Source organism: Mesocricetus auratus, unplaced genomic scaffold, assembly GCF_017639785.1.
Source record: "Mesocricetus auratus isolate SY011 unplaced genomic scaffold, BCM_Maur_2.0 Super-Scaffold_100031, whole genome shotgun sequence".
Taxonomy (NCBI): domain Eukaryota; kingdom Metazoa; phylum Chordata; class Mammalia; order Rodentia; family Cricetidae; genus Mesocricetus; species Mesocricetus auratus.
Window position 1 is genome coordinate 4,991,071 of NW_024429212.1, and position 22,823 is coordinate 5,013,893.

A 22,823-nucleotide genomic window follows, 5' to 3' on the forward strand; every position below is an offset into this window, starting at 1 on the left:
CAGGCAGAAATCACACTCTGCTCAGGGGTCTCTGGGCACTTGTTCAGAACAGCTCATACCTTTTGTCTGCTCTCTCTTATGCTACCTGTACGGCCTGCCGCAGTGGAGGTGGGGGCTGGTCTGGGGCCAGCACCTCCCCTCTCTGGGCTCCCTGTACAGGGAGATGCTCCACCTTTGCATTCCAGCCTATGATGATGTCCAGACACGGGTTTGGACAGCATCTACTCTACAGGACTCCGTGGGAGTAGAGTTGCGGGGAAGAAATCCGCAGTGGGTTGGCAAACAGCCGCTGTGCTCCTGCTGTGGCGGCTCTCCACACATGATACAGATGCAGCAATGTGTCTTCTGTGTGTGGTTCCTTTTGAGTTTCGTGGTTCTATGGAGGAGTAATTGTCAGGACTGGAACACGTTCAAGGTGCGTGGTGGGACTCTGTTTCACCCATGTCTATTGTGTGGGACCACAGCCACAACTAAGATAATCAGCATATCTGTCACCTCACCTGGGACCTGCCTGTGCCTGTGTATTATGAAAATACTAAAGGTTTAACCTCCACAACAACAAGTATTAGACCCCAAGAACAGACATAGCTATAGGTTATACCCTCAAGCCAGCAAGCATCCCCCATCCCTCCAACTCAGCCCTGATGGCCACCATTCCATGCTCAACTTTTTAACATCGACTCTTTCACCTTTCACATCGTGAAGGCTTAGATCTGGACTATCCTCCAAGCTCACGTGTTGAAAGCTTGCGCCCTAGTGAGGCCTTTGAAATGACTGATGGGGGTTCTGACCTCATGGATACACTCATGGTTCAACAGGCTACTGGAGAGTCATGGAAACTCTAGGATGAACTAAGTCGCCAGGGGCAGGGCATGTCACTGAAGGGCCCACCTTAGCCTAGACGGGCCCCTTCCTCTCTCATTGTTCCATGACTGCCATGAGGTGAGCAGCTTTCAAAGTGCCATTCACTCCTGCTGTGATGCTATACCTCACTACAGAAACACGTGACAATTCAACCTCTGAATCTATGGGCCCAAATTTATTTTAAGTCAATCTCAGGTGTTCTATCACAGCCATGTAAATCCAATTCAAGAATACATGATATTTCTTTTCCATGCCTGACTTGTTTAACTGAACAAACTGTCCCAGATTCCATCCAAGATATTGTGACAGAATTTCATCTTAGATGTGCTGGATAGCACTCCTCCCCTCCCTTCTCTCTCTCTCTCTCTCTCTCTCTCTCTCTCTCTCTCTCTCTCTCTCTCTCTCTCTCTCTCTCTCTCTCTCTCTCTCTCTCTGTGTGTGTGTGTATAATAGAGGAGGAAGACATACACACAAACATACACACACACACACACACACACACACACACACACACGGGAGGGGGGATTCTCTCCCTAGGAGAAAAATTGTTCTGAGAAACAGAGGTAAAACATTTTTATGCCAAACCTTAAAGAAATAACAAATGTTAAAGGAAATGAAAAGAATCCATCCATCTTTCTCCTTCTACAACCGAAGCTTCCATATGTATGATTCAAAGCTAACTCATCTAGAATCCATGGAATCTACCTGGACATCAAACATCATGATTTGCGGCGCAGGTTTCTAAAACAAAGCAGACAATATTCACCACAGCCAGTTTACCTACAGCACTCTTCCAGCTGCCTTAGACTAAGGACCTGCCCTGTTCACATGTGATATCCCCCATCCCTAAAATGATGCCCAACAAACAGACTTGGAACAAAGAGCTGAAGCTGGCTGATCAGTAATGGAGATTATATAACAAAATCAAATCCGGGAAACACTGAGCTCTGCCATTTCTCAGTCTTTGTTCTGATCGCTAAAACTGTCAACTGCCTTGACGTGGAGGACCTATGCCCCATCTTGTGGAGCAGGTCTTAGGATTTGGGGTTCCTGGGTCTTTAGGTAATGAAGGGAGAAGGCTGGATTTTAAAAAAGCCTGTTCAAATCAGCTGCTATGTTTGCCCACAGAAGATTATAACAGCTACCATTCTAACATAGAGGGAGGAGGTGCTTCTTAACTGAGGCTCTATGGACAACTGACTGCTTTGGGGGAGGAAGAGTCAGTTTTCTTTAAGGGTAAGACTCCTGGTAGATGAACTACACTCTGGTAGATTGTCTCTTATGAGCAGCACAAATTAAAATTGATGGGTTATGGTGGGGGAAAAGGAAGTGGGGGAGAGGACAAGGTGTTTAGAAGTAGGGAGTAGAGATGGAGACAGCCAGACATCAGGGAGGGCTAGAGAAAACACTGTGTTCTGGCAGGAGTTTAGGGGGCAGGAAATAGTGGTGAATATGGTCAATATACATTGCATGACATTATCAAAGAATGAAAATATTATTTTAAACACACACACACAGTAACAAAAAAAACAAACTTCAAAATAAAGGCTTCCATCTGTAGACACCCGCAAATACCAAACATTAATGCTCAGAAATGTTTAAATAAGAACACGAAGCCAGAGAGGCTATGTTCTTTGACTTGTTTTTAGATAAGGCAAAGTTAGATTCCTGGCTCCCAGCTGCTAGTGTGACTCTTTGCACTCCATGTGGAACTTGTGATTGTTTCAGGGGAGGTGACAGTCTCTGACATGAGGCAGGAGCCTGGACAGAGAACACAGACAACAGAAGAGATTTTAAAGCAAAGCCTGTGTGTGCATCACCAAGTTGATTACAGTTGAGCAATCAATGCTCACTTGGTGGCTTTCTCTTCCTAATATTTTACAATCTACTTTCCTTTTTATTTCTAGAAATCCTTCAGTGAACATGTTTACAGAAGATTCAGGGCTCGTCCTCCTTGAATCATGCCATTTTCCCCATATGCTGGAAGCTGCACCATTCTGACACAGTTAAACACCACACTCTGAACATGCTCCCTGCTTGGTGCAGGCAGTAAATGTGTGGTTGTATCTATTTCTCTGCACCAATGAAGAGGGAAGAAATATTTAGTTCAAATTTTAGAAAACCCGCCGTCTATGTAGTTTGCCATTGGAGCTCTGAAAACACAACTCACAGACAACACTCAAGGGTTCTCCGGAACCTGACGCAGTGTCATCATTTGCCAGTCTGTGTTAGCGGTTCACTTACTTCTAGACTCAGAGCCTGAGTTCTGGGTCGTTAGATCACAAGATTAGCTTGGGCATGGGGTGATTCTGAGATGGACTATTTTCATTCCAAGGCCATCCCACACAGAGAGATCGGGAAGCCTCAATCATTCGATGCTCACATCGCTGCGAAGGAGATGGAACAATCAGAGAGGAAGAACACAATGAATATACTTCCACAGCAACACGGGACCCCGGGGAGGAGGGACCCTCCTGTCTGTCATCACATGAAAAGAGAAACTAGATACAAATCCCAAATTTATAGACACAAACAGCATCGAGGAGAGCAAATAGGAGATAGATAGAAACGGGCTTGCATTGCCTGCCCTTCCAAGTGCTGTTGTTACAGCTGCTCTGTTCCACGTGGAATGGCTTTCTAGCACATTCTATGTACGCTGTGGCATTTCCTACAGGCTGTGGTCTCCTTAAGGTGACAATACCAGCCATCTTCTCTTTCCACTGAAATTTCTAATGATTTGTATAAAACCATGAGATGCAGCCAAGAGAACGCAAAATTCAAGAGGGGCAGGGGGGATCCACACTCTAGCAGAAGAGAAGGACAGGGGCCCAAGATGATACAGAGGGACAGGGCAGGAGGTATCTTAGAATTCTAGTTTACTCAGGGTCCTAAGCTCTACTGTTTAAACAGGGGTTGTTCCTCTAGACTCACATCTCCTCCAAGAAGGTCTCAGACCAGCGACCAACACAAGTTTCTCTGCAGACACCTGAGAGATAAGGCTGGAGCCCTCAACAGGACTGTGAGAAGCTGCTAGGGTTACCTATAACATAAATGCTTCCTTGATATTCAGAGAGTTCTGACACCTACTACAGTATTTGCCAACAGGACACATCAAGTATTCCAGTGGGAATGAAAGGGAAATGAGTTATAAGTCAAGGCACTGAACTTCTACTGATGTCAGGTGCACCCACCTTCTTGATGTTTCTGAGATCTGAAGATCATTCCTCCCAAGAATGCCAGCTGGGCCGATCAGCAAGGTGATGCTGAGTATGCTGGCTGGGCTGATCAGCAAGGCGATGCTGAGGATGCTAGCTGGGCTGATCAGCAAGGCGATGCTGAGGATGCTAGCTGGGCTGATCAGCAAGGCGATGCTGAGGATGCTAGCTGGGCTGATCAGCAAGGTGATGCTGAGTATGCTGGCTGGGCTGATCAGCAAGGCGATGCTGAGGATGCTGGCTGGGCTGATGAGTAAGGCGATGCTGAGGATGCTAGCTGGGCTGATCAGGAAGGTGATGTTGGGTTTGGAGTGCTTTATGCACACCCTGGGATGTCCAGAGCCAATGTGTTTCATTCCAAAGTGGCAACCTCTGATAGAGAAGACAGAGGTCACCTGCTATCCTGCCCTGAAATTTTTGCCAGGGCCACTGCTTTGGGCATTGTGGAAGAACTTGCTATGAATCACTAGGAGTTTCTAGGATACTTTTTCTTTATTATCCAATGGCATCATCTATTCTGAATGTATTTCCCAAGTATGACTCTGAATGCAACCATCAGACATAGGGCTATCAATAAGAGGATGGACAACACTGCAACCATACCCATCCTGAGAACTGATACTTAAATTACCCAGTGGCCGTAATGTTCCTGAGCAAATGGATGGGAGGAAACAGTCATCATGCCAGCTGACTGTCTACATCTCAGATACAGGGTATTATTTATAAAAAGAAAGAAAATGAAAAATCAGGGCTCATTTGTGCATTCATATCATTCAGCATAAATGCATAATTGTCCCAGTCTCAGACACCAGATGGTGGGTGCAATTCATCCTCACTTTTTGCTTTATCTTATCACATTTAATCTGTGGCTTCAACTAATTCTAAATGTAGCATTTACAGAATTGCCTTGGTTGTTAGTAGGATCAGGTATCCTAACTATACCCATTTTCCCAGAAACACACAGTTATGAACAGGAAGGACTGGGCCAGGCACTGTGGAGGTATACAGTTTAGAAAACAAAAAGAGAGACATGTTGAAAACCCTGTGCTGAGCTCAGTGTGTGGCACACATTATAGTCCCATAGGTACTACTGGAAGCAATGGGTAGTAGATGTACCACACAGAGATGTGGGATGAATCCATGCAGTGGGGTGTATCCATCATGGAGTGTATCCAGAAAAATCCACCTGGAGCACGGAGACTGTGCCAACCAGCATATCTTTTCCTAGACCATTGTTCTCTACTGTGTGTGCAAACACTAACTTCTGCCAAAATAGTGCATGCAGAGGTTTCTGAGGCTCTTCTCTCTCTCTCTCTCTCTCTCTCTCTCTCTCTCTCTCTCTCTCTCTCTCTCTCTCTCTCTCTCTCTCTCTCTCTCCTTCCTTGGTTCTTTTATTTTGAAATTCACCATAAAATGCCTTTGGCATACCTACTGCATCTGGTAGCTGTGGGTTAATGTGGCAACCAGAGAACCTGCAGTGATTAACAAGTAGCTAGGTAGGTTAGAATGACAGGCCAGTTCAAATGATGACATTGCCTGGTGGGCAATGAGGAGCCTGGATAAAACTGGAGGATTTATTTGATCTGACCTATACTTCTGAAACTGACTTATAGTTGCCCTTAGAGATGCCTTTCTGAGCTAGAAGGCCTTAGGAAAGTGAGTCAAGAAATACCAAGCCCTACCTTGACAGGGGAATTGTGGGATTCTGTCATGCCATCCAAGTTCGCCTGAAAACTGAGAAAGGCTTAAATTTGTGCAAGGTTTCCCAACAAAAGCATTCATGCTTAGATGAGTGTCTGCTAAATGTCACACAAGCTGTCAGTTTATAAAAGTGAGAGCAAGGAGCCAGGTGAGTACTTAAAGGACACACTATGGACAGGTGACAGGGTTCCCCTGGGCTGCTTATATTATTTCACTGCGATGACAAGCTTCCTACAGAAACACCCTGGGTCCTTACAAGGCCACCTCCTCTCATAATTTTTGATTTGCCTTGTAATCCATGTAATCCTCTTTTCTCTATCATGTATTTTGAGTCAATTATAACATTTAAAATTGGTGCCTCTCTTTGGAGCATTATCCTCTTATCAACAAATCAAGCTTAAGTGACTTGAGCATTTAGTATTGCTGTTTTTCCGTTTCTATCCATCTTTCCCCTTTTTATTTGGCTTCACATGGAATTGTGCCATTTTCTGCACACTGGACTGTCTCTGGAAGTGTTAGTAAATCTGGTTCAACTTGAAGGGAAAGGGTACCAGTGGATGGAAAGGGTGCTGGCAACAGTTGTCTGTGCATTCTCTTGGCTCTATTCAAGAGTATCTCTTGGTACCACATCCCTCAACATCACTTGGATGGATGGCTGAGCCTGTTTTATTCATGTGGTTTCAATTTCAGGATCTTTCAGATCAAGGTGGCAATACACGTCTTTATTTCTGAGAATAAAATCTTAGCCTTGGCTACTGTGACTAATTGTCTCCATTCCGCGAGCCCCGCCCCCATTCTCAGCCTCTCGGCCACAGGTCACATTACAGTATTTCCGTAGTCATCTTCATGCATTTTTACACTGCCCTTTTTACATTTCTCTGCAGAACCCGAGGCAATATGCTCACACCTGTTTTCTAGTTCACTAATTCTTCCTTCAGCTCCACCTACTCCTCCTCACAACTCCCCCAAGTAGTCACTTCCTTCTCATTTCTCACTGTTTCGTCTTCTAATCATTTCACACCAGCCACTTCTTACACCGGGCTGCTTTTCTTTCGAAAACCTATTTAACGGGTTCAAACACACCCAGCACCTATGCGAATCTGTTTCTAATGCTTTGGCTGGTTGCTCTACTGTTGTCTCTTCACTCGAAGTGTGCTCACATGGTTTATAAAGCTCTCCTTCCTTATTAAAAGTGGGCGTGGTTTGTCTGTAGAGAAGGAGGGGCTGTGGTTTTGATCCAGAGCACTTGGGTCCTGACTGAGTTGAAACAGCTCTCACATGAAGATCATTCCATTTCTCTTCCTCAAATGGGTGGGAGAAATCAGGGCTGTGACCTTGCTTCGGGCATCCATTTACAGTGAATAGCATTTTCTACCAACAGCCTCAGGCATGGAATGCACACTGTCAATCTGTCCTTGGTCAGTGTTTTCATGGTTCTTACCTCATTGGTGGGGATATTTCTGAAGGTCTAGGTTTACTTTGAGGGGGCACATTTGCATGTCTCTACCACCCAGGGTTATAAGGCACCGGCCATACATTATATCTTCTCAGGTGGTCAGAATTACACCCTCACCTGGGCTTTTCACTGCTCAGTCTCAGCTCCCTACCATGGGTGTGCATGTCTGTCTGTCTTTCTCTCTGTCTTTCCCTCCCTCGCCCCTCTGCTGTATTGATAGGATTTCTGCTATGAACTCTGTGTCACCTTTCTGGGATTTGATGGGGAAAGAGACCTTCCTCATCAGCCTATGTTTCCTAAGTCCTGATCTCTGGTGCAAACTTTTACGTCCACTTCCCCTGCAACCCCGGCAGGTTCTTTAGGTTTGCACCAAACCACAAACCATCCCATGTTCCTGGAAGACTGGCTGCCTGGCAGAGGCCTCAGTTCCTAGGCAACGCTAATTCTTTTGGAGTGCCTGGCTCATGTCAAGAACTTAATAAAAGCTGGTTATCTTCTATTCGCTATCCAAGAACAGCAGTCAAGAAAGGCCACTGTTATCCAAAGCATGGAATTAAAAGGTACACCCTTAAAGACAGCACACACACAGCAATCATTTCCTCTCACTCTAATGAGGCATAATGGGCTGGGGGTGGGACAGGCATGCTTCCGGGTCCATTTTTCAGAGAGCACCTGACTCATTACCCCCATTGTTTAGAAGTCTTGGAACCCCAGGATGGATGACACCCATTTATTGAGGGTGAAGAGCAGTGGGGGGACTTTCCATTGTTCGGAATCACTTATGGGGAAAATCTTGAATTTCTTGTACTAAAACTCAAGAGCACACTGCTCCCAAGTACATTACTTCTTAGTCATGCTTTATGAGGGGAGGAAGGCAGAAATAAAAGATTCTACATGTCTGAACAAAATTCTCAGAGCAATATGTACTTGGTGTGTTTGTACCACCATCATCATAAATAATAATAAAGTCAGAAAATGTTTTACCATATGGTTTTAGAGATTGCTTTAAAACTAGAATTTTTCCTTTGGGCTGGAATTTCCACAAAGAACATTACCAAAGTGTAGACTTGCACGGCCACCAATGGCCAATGCATCTTAAGCTAAACACTCAAGGGCTCTTGTTGGAGAATGCTTTGTGCTAAAATGCATGCTGGTACTTTTTAGAACATTCCTACATGAAAATTACTTCCTAATAGGTTGGTTTTCCTTTTTAATCAGGTTACATGGTGTGAAGTTAAGAAATCTCTAGCACATCACAGTGGATCTGAGGAGCGCTTGCAGCACAACATGATGCATTTTCTCATGTCAAACCATAAACTGTAAACAGACAAATCCATGAACCTGTGTATTTGCAGCACCTTCCAGCACCCATATTGTTTTTACTGTGCTCTTGTTAAAAAGCAAATGTTAACACACATCCATCAATAAAGTCTGAGAAAGGTGATATACTCTTATTTTTCCATGTTAAAATGAAAGATTGGGTCACACATAGATTTTGAAATGTCAAGGTGGGCTAACAAGCAGTTGAAAAGTCAATTGAGACAGCTTGAGCCTTCGGTTGGCCAGTCATTATACCCACGGAGACTGTCCCTGGTATGCTTACTCCTTTGGGGTAGATCTCTATGGGAACACAGTGTAGTCTCCACCTCCTTGACAGTGCTGGTAAACCCAGCCATCGCCAAGCTGCTCTGCACTTAGCTTACCCTACACTTCCAGGGTTCACAGCAGAGCCACCTCTCTGTCCTTACTAGGAAGAGGTGGACAAATAGTAAATCCATACGTACCTACCTCATTAAATACACAGCCTCCAAGACTCAGAATTTCATAATTCAGGCCCTGCAGGCAATTTGCACATTGAAGCCTTGATCTACATTCTGCATATGATTAAAATCTTGGGTTCTCTGAAAAATCTGGCTTAGCCATTATAGGGACTCACAGGGAGGATTCCGAGACCTCTCTGTCAACTTTGCTCCCTTCTCATTTGTTTGACAGATACTATCTTGTGAGATGATACTAATTATTCCGTTCCTAGGAAGAAACAGCTCTCTCCAAAAGAACTAGCCATTAAAATGCAAATAGGTGTTTCCCACTTCACTGGTTAGCCAGGAAGGACTTTAACAGCTCTCTGTCTGGAGGGGAAGCTATCTCAGCCATGCTTCAACCTGGCCCTTTCATGGAGGCATGCCCAGCGTTGAGTCTCATACTGCAGAGAGTCCTCTGGCTCTGACCCCTTCTGTGTGGTGGCATTTATAAGTTAACGCATAGACACCACTGAAGAAAAAAGCTGAGTCTAGATTCTACTCACTGCACCCGGCCAGCTCTCACTTAGACTAATTACTTAAATGATTTAAAAACCAATGAATATTCATATGCTGGTGCTTCTGGAAAACAAAGAACAGCTGAGCCCAGGCAGCCCCACCTCCCTTTTCTCTTGTTTGGAGCAGTTCCACTTGCACAACTAAATCAACCCCTAGCAGGGCCTCACAAAAGTCTGGTCAGGAAGGTCAGAGCAGCCAGTTTCACTGAGATGTAGACCAGGACCTCAACTTCAGCTGGAGGACCCTCCTAACCCTCCAGGTCCCTCCACTACTCTTACATGAGGTCCAGCCTGGGTCCTCTTAAATATTTGCAAGTTGATTCATCCTAGAGCAATACACACTGTGGTGTGTGCTGACAAAGTTTGTGATGGGGAAGTTAAACAAGAATGAGCATGGGGTGGTACCCGAGAGTGTCTAGGATGAGACGAGGCCCTACCACACAACGCTGTTGGGAGTAGGAACACCAACTCTTATAGTAGAGACTTGGTCCTTCCTAGACATGATACCATCGTCCTGGGAAGTCTAAAAAGGAATCCATAGCCCTTCTTGGCAACCACTCTTCCTGCAATGTTCCAGCCATGGCCAGCCCACATCCAACCTCAAAAGCATGCTTTACTGGAATTGGAAGATGCCCTTGGGAACAGCACACTGCACACAGTGAACTATCCTCAGCAGACAGGACACCTCTGTTATTAGAAAAGGCAGATGAAAGTCATTTGAATTTGCTCAAGCAGAGACACAGGAGGTTTACTTCATGTCTTCTCTAGTTCTCACAGCATGCTGGAACTTTCAACAGGAAGTGGGAAGGGGACAAAGACACTGGACTTAAAGCCAGAGCCCAGTGGTTGCTCCCAGGATGGGAGTAACACAGAAAAGCTATAATGATAAGAAATGATAAAACTCCCAGTGCTTCAAGGATCAAAGCAATTGGAGATCTTCACAGCATCCATAAGACAGAGGATCATCCCTTTGAAGGACACACTTCTTATAATCCCAGAAATACCAGGGACAGAGATCTAAGTAAACTATCAGACCTCACCACAGGTCAATCTGTGCTGTGCAGTTGGTGACACAGAAAGAATTTGGAAAACTCTGTCACAATATCCCTTTGCTACCAGACTGAAGAAACCACCTACCAGTTAGTACTTTCAGATTAGCTTTGCATTTGCTGTTTTCTGTTCAGTTGATCTACAAGGCTTTGAAGTCTTTTGACACCCAAGGTTCCTGGATCCAATACTGGGAATCTGGGAGAGGAGACAGGAGCTGTACCCTGACCCCAAGGTACCTCCTGAGCTACTGTGTCTCCCCAGAGCATCAAGGTGGCTACTCTTGTAGCTAGTATACCTTTTTAAAACACAAAATCAAACCCAGCATCGGGAGTCCCCATGAATAGGGTTAAGACAGCTAATGCATTTTCTTTCTTTTTCATCAAACCACCGAAAGACTATAAGAGTGTGCTTTCACTATTTTGAAATGGAGTTTTAACAGTGCATTAGCCCAGGAGCTCTGTTCTCAAATGTCTCCACTATAGGACTTGGCTGAAATTTCTGTTAGGACAGACAGCTTATTCTCACTGGCACATCCCCTAGGGTTCAGTCACTAGCAATTAGGAATAATTTCACAAAGCCTCATTTAATGTGAACTTCATCAGAAGCTTTGGGTAGTATTTTTAAAGCTAGCAAATGCATATTGACATCTAGTATCTGGAGAAAACCGGCTACGATTTCTACGTACAATGCAGAAAAGAAAACATTACCAACAGGCCACCATGTTGATTTCTTATCAGAGAAACTCTCTCCTAACATTCATGTGTTCCGTTCTTTGTCACTCACATTTCCCATCAACAACCACAACCAATATGCATTCAACCTCAAAACTGCCGAACACATCCATTGAAGCAGCTCGTCACCCTCAATCCTACACACGAGACAGTGTGGTACTCTTCCCACTAAAGCAGAAGTGCGGTACTCACCTTCTGGCTCTCCACAAAGGGTACACTGAGACTCTGTGGAGAGAAGAGAGAGAGAAGGGTTAGCCATGATTGTGTCTGCAGACTGCTCGTGAATGCAGGCAGCCAGAACAGCCTCACACAACTGGGGCTCCACTGCCCAGAGTCCCCAAGAACCTAGCACAGAGCTTTGCTGACCTAGCAGTTCAGCAAGTTTTATCTAAAAGCCGGACCTGCAAATGCTTTGAGCACTGACTTTATTAAGATAACAACCTCTTCATCATACGCGTAAGTGCACATCTAATATGTTTTCATAACTGTGCAGTGCTCAACACTTTCAAACAACTTAGATGAATTGGAATGGTGATGTTACCATTTTCAATAGCTAAACATTTGACTACTGATCTATTTGGGTTACAGCTCTGATGACCTTTAGATATTCAAAGTGTATCGTATCTCATCAAAGACACTAAAATCTACTGACACTGATTGAGTTCTCCGTAAGTCCTAAATTGGTTCTCTAGAATGGACAGAGACGCGTAGAACCATGGTATCTGCAGTATATGACACAATGGGAAGTCACACACCTATAGTATAGATATAAGCGTAGGAAGAGTGATTACTGCTTATAGTCCAGAGTTAGCCATAAACACACACAATATCCATTTCCAGAACTCTAGGACACAAGAAAGCCAAAGACATCCCTGGGGAGTAGGGAGATATTTCAAAGTTTGTCTCTCTGGCTAACTACAGGGTACACAAAGCATAATGGCATCCAGTTGCCCCAGGTGCACATGGTGAAATGGGTATGAACCCGGAGCTTGGAATGCACAGGCAAGGTAACTTCTGTATCACTCAAACCTATGCATTGAGATACCCAGTCATGGTAACCTTTGTGTGCACCCAGACACATATAAAGGGGCACCAAAGATATGGTGACTTCTGTGTCCACCTAGACACAAGTGTTGGTGTATACAGGCATGGTGACCTCTGTGCTCCCCCATACACTTGGGGTGCATGGATATGGTGACCTCAGCATGTATCCAGACACAAACCCAGAAGTAGAATGACATGATGATCTCTGGGCAGGCAGACATACAGTGGGGTGCAGAATGCCCAGTGGTATCCCCATGTAGCCCATGTGATAGAAAAGCAGGCCAGTGTGCGAAATGCCTACTGTGCATACATTTTTGGGAGGAACTGCAGATCTGACAGGAGTACTGTAAGCACCACTGGAAACAGAAGCTAAAGCTTGCATGGGAGCAGTCCACACATATGCACGATGCTCTCTGTAGGGGCCACAGAAACTCCCACATGAAAAGCCAAGAGTAAAACATCACCTATTTCAGCCTCAGCGTCTAGCTCAGAATCCAGGAGTTAGGAGCCATCTCAGGCTATGGCCATCTCACTGACCTCATGCAGAAGGCACAGCTGTAAAAGCCTGTGCTAGGCTAGCTCCACAGAGGGATAGTGTGTGTCCTGTACAAGCTCTACAGCCTGAGTCCAAATCTCCACAACCCACATAAAAGCTGGAAGCAGTAGCCCATTTATCTTTAATCCCAGTATACCCCCCACAGAAATATGGGGAGTGGAGATAGGAATCATAAGGGCCAGCTAGACTGACACACAGCAGTGAGCTATAGGAACCTGTCTCAAACACAGAGGAAGGTGGGGACCGACACTAGGCACTGTTCCCTGATCGCCATGTATGCTTCTCTCTATACTAACACTCATGTGTACACACAGACACACACACACACACACATACACACACACACACACACACACACAGCCTATGCTGCCAGTGGGGTTTTTTTTCAATGCTCAGACTGGAGCCAAGATTGCCCTCTCCCCCCTGCCTGCCGCCCCAGGAAAGGAGCTCTCTCAACTTGAGCATGCAGTTTCTGAACTAAGCTACAAGAACTTTGCATGGTGCCTAGGAACACAATGCTGTGCGCACAAAACTGAGAGTCATGTTGGGGCCCAGGCCTCAGGGGAATAGTGACAGAACACAAGGCAGCAGCATGCCCCATAGGACACCCACCAGGAGGAACTAGGTCCTTCTGCATGGAAGAGCAATTCCCGGTCCCACCTTCAGCAGTAACCAAGCCATTCCACGCTCTCTGGGCCTGTGCTTTCTTAGTGTATGAACTGAACCTCAGTCCTGGCTCTATACCATGGATCACAATGCCCAGAATCCATGCCAGCACTAACCATGGTTAAGAACTTTCCCCTGAGATTCCATCTCATCCCAGTTGACAGCACAAGAAGGTGGTTTCCAGTGAAGCTGAACCTACCAGGCATGGCCTATGCAGAGGGAAACCAGCGCGGTGGCTGCTTTGTTTGCTTTAACTCTGTCCTCTGTCTCTAAGGCCCCAGTGGAGACACTGAGAAGCTGATGGCGCTGTCCTTTAAGCATGCCTCACTAGGAAAAGTGGCCATTTTACACGAGGGGGTGACACTGACTGGCTAGCAGAGCGGAGAGAAAATGGCCACTCGGAGGGTCTAGCATCCGGCCTGCCAGTGGACCAGAGACCCTGGCTTAGTAGGGACGCTGACCTATCAGAACCTTGACCACTCCTCTTCTCCTGATGAGGAAGGATGGATGAGCTGCCGTATGCAACGCAGTGCATGTTGGGATGAGCTGTTGAGGATGCACTTAAATGAGACTCATACGACATGGTGCATGGAGGCCAACACAGGACCTTAGCTTACTAAACGGTGGCTTGTGTCCTACCAACTAGAGCCACCGAGAAAGGGTATGCCAGCTCTTGTCTCCTATCCTTCCCTGGTCCTCCAGCCCTGGCCTTTGATTTCCTCAAGCCCCAAAGGTTGACTCCCATGGGAGTCTATAATGATGAACAGTATCGCCATGGAATCCAGCATGACAGGGTTTGGTCTGTGGTCATTCTTCCTAAAGAGCACATATTTAAAACATGCAGGATATGGTGATAATTGCTCTGGACACGCTGTGAGTCTGTCACCATTACTGGACTCATTTAAAATAAGGAAACAACTCTACAAGGTTATGTCAATTAATACCGCCTGAGAAACCTGCCTGTGATTTCATGTGTGTCCTACACACCTGCACCAGATGTGGCCCCTTGAGAATCTGGTTATTCTCAGAGCTGCCAACAGCCAGAGCCAAACCCACTGCTCTCTGACATATGGTAAGTACCTTATTTTAATCCCACAGGAAAGGAGGAGCCACCCCTCTGAATGGTGAAGACTTTAAATGCACCCACGTATTTTAACAGAGGCCCTTTCCAACGCTGTATGGGAAGCAATACGCATGCCCTCTCCATGCTTTGCCACGGTGAGAGCCCCTACGCATCCACTCTCTCCTAACTGCAGAGCCAGCTCAGCGGTGAGAGTGTAGGAGGTGATAGCATAAGGATACAAGAGATAAAGCAGCTCTCCCCTACCCCAAGCCCAAAGAGGAAAGAGCCCCCCTGTGCACTGAAGCCCCCGTGTGTGGCTGCTGACTCAGAGGCAATGCCCAGATCCAGAATTTCTGGCCAGGCCAACCAGGAGTTCATTGACAGGAGCCATCGCATCCCTGAGGCTTCTTCAGATCCATGTTCCAGTCTTCATGCCACAGAGGGGACAGTGCTCTGAGAAGGATGCTTCCAGGTGACCCCCAGCAGTGGGAGAGGCAGAGAAAGGATGGCAGGAGGAGGCATGGAGCACGGAGGCTGTGGGAAGCGTGTGTACGGGGTCAGATGTTGGGTGCTTGGCAATGATTCTAACCAGCTTTTGTGTGCTGTCTCGCCTTCCCTCCATCCTGAGATGTGATGACCATACATACGTGGGCATCCTGAACACGACTGATGCCCTCCTTTGTCCTGTCTAAGCCAGGCAATGTCTCAGACTGACTGCCCCTGGACATGAAGATCAGGAGTGAGAAACTGCTGCAGACCCCAACTGTGGTTCTGTCAGAGAGCCTCAAACCAGAAAAGTCTTTGCTAAGACCTGGAGCCAGGTATCAGTCTCCCAAGAACTCAGTAAGACAGTCACATAGCACATGCCACGTAACCACAGGGCAAAATGGCAATATCACACGCAACCTTCTAACAACACAGTATGATCATGTAACCATGTGACTGCAAAACAAGAGAACTTGGCCTAACAAGTCAGGAACCTAACTATAAATCAATGAGGACAGTCTTGTGAATCATAATTGGTTTTTACAATAGGGCCTTTTGGCTCGTGTAGAACATTTCAAACACAAAAACACAAGGAGAAAGGGCACAACATTGAATTTTGTTTTCAGTTTCACTTTGAATGTGTTTCCTTTTGATTTTTTATACTGTATTATTTGAGTGTGTATGTGTTTCTGTGAGGATGAATGAAGATGTGTGGGTCCAGGCACAGTGCAAATTTGGAGATTGGAGATCAGATTTCAGGTGTCCTTTCTTTCTACCGTATGGGTGCCAGAAACTGAAGTCAGAGTGTCAGGATTGACAGCAAGCACCTTTATCCTCTACACCATTGCCCAACTTTATGTTTGGAGACAGAGTCATATATAGCTCAGGCTAACTTCAAACGTACATCATCTAGGCTTGCCGTGAATGCCTGATCTTCTTCCTTCCACCTCCTGAGTGCTGAGATTACAGGCATGTCTCCATGTCCAGTTGACACAGTGTTGGAGACTAAGCCCAATATATTGTGCATGCCAGGCAAGAGCACTCTACCGACTGAGCCTCATTCCCAGCTCCCAAATGTGCGTTAGCATTCATTCATTCAGTAACATTTCCATAACACCCACTATGGGATAGATGTGCTGGGAGGCGGGTGTGCTGGTGACCAAGTGTTTGTGACTAAGTACGCAACTGATGTCCACTTAGTGGATGTGCAAGGAAGAGCCTGGCGTGGTAAGCAGGAGGTTCTCAGAACGTAGCTCTAGGGAGGAGTTGTGTGTGCCAAGAGTACTGGGGGACCGCACAGAAAGGGAAACCACAAGTGAGTGACGCTTTCAGTGTCCTTAGTAGTTCACTTTAACAGCAACTGTGTCCTTTACACATTTCTGTATGTAATGGGTTTTACTCATTGAGCCATCCTAAAAGTAGGTGAGATGATCTCCTGTCCAAACGTAGTATGTTCTGATTACGTGCAAGTTTTAGCAATTTAAAGACAGAACTCACTGGTTTACAAAGACACGATTTGGGTCACTTGGGGAGGTGCTGATGGGAGAAACCAATCAACCACAATGTAGAAAGAGTGAGGATTCTGAAAGCCAAGGCATGCTCTCAGGGCCCTCAAGTCCTCCAGTGGCACCGGCCACGGGGTTCCTTGAGGGGCAGGTAGAATCAACTAACCAGAAAAGTGTATGGTAGGCGTGGCCTTTCCCAGGAAGAACCTGAGCCTCGGGGACCAGCAGGTCATCTTTATGGACATTATCCAAGACAGAAAGAACACCAAAATGTGGGAAGCTGAGTTTAGGACTCAAACACAGAAACAGTCCATGTCAGAAGGGAACCCCCTTGGGAGCTCCAGACAGGGAAGAGCCCCATTGCCTACGATAAACACAGTGAATGATTGCATGCAAATAAAATTCTAATTTGGCCTTCTAAATGAAATAAAACACCATGAAGGCAAACCCAGCCAATGGCTTTAGTAAAGTGGCAGCTGTAGAACCCAACTGTACCAAGTCCTGGTGGCTGGTGGAGAGGGCTAGGCTGCCTTCTCCAAACAGCAACCCTGTGCCTGGGTGGGCCGGAGCAGGGAAGCAGTGTGGTCATTGCAGAGCCCTCTGGGTTCCCAGTGAATGACTTCACAGCCTCCCCCCCACCCCCTGCATTCCAGCCACTGATTCTGAAATGCCTCAGTTGACAGGAATGATTCTGGGGACAGAGTCACCTGACTCAGAGTAAGACTGGCTTAAGAATGTTAAATAATTATTAGACTCTCCAGGGGAAACAGCATCGGGTTATTATTCAATCCAAATACGTGCTTCCTCCTGCAGAGCACACCTGGGATTAAAGATCAGCAAAACTAGTGGCTTCCCAAGGAAAATCGATGCTTCTTTACTTTCGCACCAAGCTCTCTACAGAACAGGACGGTGTTCATCACTCGGCTGTACCCACCCCTCCATGCTCCTGTGTGAGCAACCAGCACTCTTATTTCCCCCTTCAGTGAAGGAGAGGATTAGCGACTTGCCCAGCACCAGCCGCAGAGTCCTGGAGGAAACGCCAGCTTCTGACAAGTTTCAAAATATGTCATCCGGCAAAGCACTCTCGCCCCTCCCCAGCCTTTGACAGACACCTCAAAAGTACACAGGAGCAGTCAAACTGAAACTGCATTCCGGCCTCCCAGATAATTCATGAGCACAAAGGGGCCATCAAAAGCTATTTAGCCCGGAATTCCACTCAGGGTCCCTGTGGCCCCTCCTGGGCAGCTAACACAATTGCCTCCCTGTTGGCCCACAGGAGGAGGTGACAGTATCTCCTAGGGCCCAGGCTACTCTAGGAAATAGTCCTAAGACCTAAAGCTCCTCGATGGTGGTAATGTCCCTGCCTTTCCCATCCCTACCCACAAGCCATGAGGACACCAAATCATACTTGAGAAACACACCCAGGAAGCAGCCGCTGTCCTTGTTTTCTGGTTTCCGCTTCTACCTCTGGCTACCACAGGCTGTGCTGGCTAGTCTTATGTCAACTGGACACGAGCTAGAGTCATCTGAAAGGAGGGAACCTCGCCTGAGGAAATGCCTCCAGAAGATGCAGCTGTGAGGCATGGTCTTAATTAGTAATCGATGGGGGAGGGACCAGCCCACTGTGGGTAGTGCTATCCCTGGGTTAGCGGGCCTGGGCTCTACAACAGAGCAGGCTGAGCAGGCCAGTAAGCAGCACTCCTCTATGGCCTTTGCATACGCTCCTCAGGTTCCTGCTCTGAGTTCCTGCCCTGACTCCCTTCGGTGATGGAGGTGACCTTAGGGTCTTAAGCTGCAATGAACACTTTCCTCCCCAGGTTGCTTTGGCATGGTGTTTCATCACAGCAATAGTCACCCTAACTAAGACACGAGTCAGCATGAGGAACCTCCCCTGAAGCCATGCTCCCTATCCTATGCTCGCTCACTTGGTTCCCCAGCTCTGGCTGCCATCCTCTGAGGTCAAAGGTGCCCAAAGTTCACCTTCCTAATCCAGATGATGGCTGGAGAAGACAGCCAATAATGACGGATTTATACACTTGGCTCCATGATGGACCCAGCAGCCCCTCCTCTTCCTCCTCTCTTGCAAGGATCTACAGCTGTCATTGTTTAAATTCAGTGCCAGGATCCTAGTGTCCTGTCTGCCCAGACCAGAGCTGCTGGCGAGAGCCCCGTTTTCTGTTCACCATTAAAGTAAACCATCAAGTTCATGCAAGGGTTGCATTGTACTTTGGGACAGTGGGACCTTCCCTACTTGGAGCTACTATACTCTCCCGCCCTCCCGCTGATCAAACCAAAACTCCAGGTCAGTGGCTCTCAACCTTTCTAGTACTGTGACCCTTTAATTCACTTCCTCATGTTGTAGCCACCCTAACCCATAAGATTATTTCATTGCTACCTCATAACTTAATTTTGCTGCAGTTATGACATATAATGTAAATATCTAATATACAGGACATCTGACACATGACCTTATGTTAGGACCCCCAAAGGAGTTGTGAACCACAGGTTGAGAACCACTGCTCTGGGCTTTGTTCAGATCTGAATGATCTCAGCTCAGTCATCGTCACGCGAAGGCAGCTGTGCTGTTTTGCACCGTATTTGGCATTTTAGGAAGTGAGTGTCCCAAACTTCCATGGAAACAGCACCGTCTATACAGTGAATCAGGGATGAATCAGGAATGAGGCCAAGCTTTCTCGCGGACAGCCCCTATGTCCAGCAAATAGCCAGGAAGCCTCCCAAACTATAACTCAAAAATCTACCAAAAAATCCAACCATTCCCATGTCTTCATGACAGTACCTTGGTCAAGCTGACACCAGATATTGTAGTGATGCCAAAGCTCCCCTGAAAGTTGTGTTCCCTTTCTGTTGTCCTCAGAGGTAATGTGACAGTGGGCATCTCATAGTAGTGGTCCTCCAACCCTGAATTCTGCCTCTGGCTCAGAGAACAAATAGGACCTGGTCTTCCAGAGAAGGCAAAGCCTCATGTTACCAGGGCCTGCTCCTTGGCTGATACAGAGCTAGACTTGTCTTCTAAATATATGTAGATGTCACACATATAGAGAAGGACATATACACAAAGATATATGTGTGCTGTGAACATGTTTCTAAGTTACAAGGCGACAGTCACCCACTGGCTGCTTCTGAATTATATGAATGCTTTTTAAAACATGTATTCAGCTACATTCCTTCTATTTTCTGGTTACTAAACACAGAAAATAAATACCGATCTCAGGAGACTTGACTCAATTTTTTCATCATTCTCAAAATAAAGGAACTGTGTATGTAAAAGCTGCCAATAGTTTCCGAGGTCTGTGACATGTGATGGCTTAGGGTGTGTCCCCCAAACTCAGGCAGCCCCAGGGTAAAAATGAGCCCTAGGCTGCACCAAGGTCACTTTGAGTTCCTTATGCCATAACTCTTCTTGCATGGACCTCTACATCAAAACCGTTCCCTGTCATCGCCCGTCGTGTCCTTAGTTTGTTCCAAAAGTGTCAGCAAAATATCACTTATTTTTCAGGCTTTTTCTTTGTTCGTCGAAGGTACTCATTTATTACAGCAAGACTCACAGGACTCAACAGCACGCATGATTTAGTGCTCTGTGTGGAGGTTGTTATTTATCTGTCAGGCCTGAGTCCCTTACTCTGCTGGCTTCAGGGGAGGACTCTGTGGGGGAGTCACAACAAGACTTGGCAGTGGCTGTCACACTTCAACTTCACTTGAAGTTGTAGTTCGTATTTTCTTCTCCTCCCTTTTTTATTTAAGAGCTTATCTGAAGCACTCATGACTGAATTTAGGATCGCTCACGTGCTAGGGAAGTGCTCTGCCATTTGGACACCCTCTCACCCCTCTCTTCTTACTTTCATTTTTGTGTCAGATCTTACAAGGTTGCCCTGGATGGTCTTGAACTTATTCTAGCCCAGATATATCGTGAACTTTTCATCCTCCTGCCCCAGCCTCCCATGTAACAGGATCAGCTCCAGGTGTATTTTCTGACCCATCATAACCAATTTTTCCCCATTTCTCTCACCAAGAATTCAAGGAAGTTTGCCCATTTCTGTCATAAAATGGAAAGGCAATTAAACATTCTTGAAAAAGTAGGCAGTGTTTGGGACATGTTTTAATCTATGCTGAATACATTTTTTGAAGTAAATCATTGAAATGACTTTTAACTCTACAAAATATTTTAAATTGGAGTCGGAATTATAGCTACATTGTGAAAGGTCTTCAGTTCTGAGAAGCTGATAGTAGCTTTAAATACGGCTCCTAAAGCCCTATTCAATATGACAACTTGAGAGAAGAGCGTGAATGAGTTCATGAAGTGACTCTCTCGACAGGAACATTGCTGTCTCCAAGGGACAGGGGTAAGAAAACCCAAGGAGGCCAGAAGACTGTGGACTTGGACAGCCATTATCTAGGACAAAGATGGGGGACGTGTGAGGGGTAGGATTTGATGAATGGCTAATGTGTTTCCTAAAAATAATAGGGAAATAACTATCCCATTTTCAGACTTGAAAGAAAATGACTACAACTTCACAGTTGGTTGGTTGAGAGGGTCTCTTATGAACTATAATTTTATTCGGTAAACTCCCCATATCCTAGTCAGATCAAATGCCATAAGGTGGTTACAAAGTATACAGAACATGCCTGCAGGAATTCTACTCAAATCCAATGCTTAGCCAGACATCTGTGCTAACTGAAGTTGAGGGTTACTAACTATAAAACAGCAGGAAGAGCTCCCACAAGAAGGTTCCATGCAGAAGTGAAAAGTGCTGCCATTACTTACTTCACCTTGTTCCTATTGAGAGAGCTACTTCCTGAGGCCAAGCTGTCACTTCTCACCAAGGACAGAGACACCTGTGCCCTCCTCCCTGGAGTAGATCCTAGATCACCTATGTCATGTTTAGATCACACCTGGCTGCCACCACCTCTGTCTGTGCCAGTAATGTTGAGAACATATATGTCTTCCTCCCTGGCTCTGCATCATCCACTTTTTAAAAGTATCATTCATTTATTATATGATAAATTTTAGAGCATGTCTAACTACCCTAAAAAGAAATCCATACTCTATTATTTTTTACATTTATTTATTAGCGTGTGTGCACATGTCACAAGTGTCACAGCACACATGTGTAGGCCAGCAGATGGCCCTCATGGGTTGATCTTCTTCTATTATGTGGCTGCCAGGGATCAAACTCAGACCCTCAGACTTGGCAGCAAATCCCTTTACTCACTAGTTCCAAATCCATATCCTTTAACCACTTCCAGCCTCTACATGAAGCCCCCCCAAACCACTGATTTCTATATGATTTGCCTACTCTGAGCACTTCATTTACACGGAATCCTACACATGGTTTTTCTTGCTGGCTTTGCTTACTCACTGAAATGCTTTCCAGGTTCATCCATGTTGTAGTATGCATTGATGTTTCATTCTTTTTAATTGTCAGATAACACATCATTGTTTGGATTAACTAGTGTTCATCCATGCCTCAGTTATCTGATAGGCTCCATTATTTGAATAACGTGTCTATAAACATTCATACATACATTCTTGAGTGGACACACATTTATTTATTTATTTATTTTTTTGGTTTTTACGAGACAGGGTTTCTCTGTATTGTTTTGGAGGCTATCGGTCCAGCCTGGCGACATACATTTATTTTATCTTAGGCATTGGATGTACAGCAATAAATGGAATTCCAAGTCATAGGCTAACCTAATACTTAATGTTTCAAAAATGTGATGGTTTTCCCAAGTGGACACACTATTCCCCACTCCCAGCCCCACCCCCAGTGGCAGATTAGGCTTCCAACTTCTCCATTGTGCTGTTAACACTTACTGTGTCTCTTACACCACAGCCATTTCAATGGATGTAAAGTGGAATTAATTGGGTTGATTTGTATTTTCCTAGTTGCCTGCCATGGGTCTCAATGCAGTAGATGTTTGTTCATCTTGGAGAAATGTCTATTCAAGTCCTTCGCTTGTTACTTGATTGGCTTGTCTTTTTGCAATTGGGCATTATGAGCACACTTTGTAATTTCTAGATAAGAGACTTTTTAGATACATGATTTGCAAAATATTCCCCTTTCTGTGGTCTTTTTATGCCACTCTATTGATGGGGAACACAGACACTTTGGCACGCATGCCTTGGCCATTCCAGTTGACTGATATT

General features: G+C 45.7%; 1 protein-coding gene across 4 annotated transcripts in view; it reads right to left on the reverse strand.

The window, feature by feature from the left end:
* The window catches only part of Dlgap2 (DLG associated protein 2), a 684,399-nt gene that overhangs the window by 280,435 nt on the left and 381,141 nt on the right, over window positions 1-22,823 (reverse strand). For all 4 annotated transcript variants that reach the window (XM_040733553.1, XM_040733551.1, XM_021234406.2 and 1 more), the window contains one exon: window positions 11,527-11,559. In XM_040733553.1, the coding sequence (XP_040589487.1) occupies window positions 11,527-11,559 (33 nt within the window). The remainder of the gene's footprint in view (window positions 1-11,526; window positions 11,560-22,823) is intronic.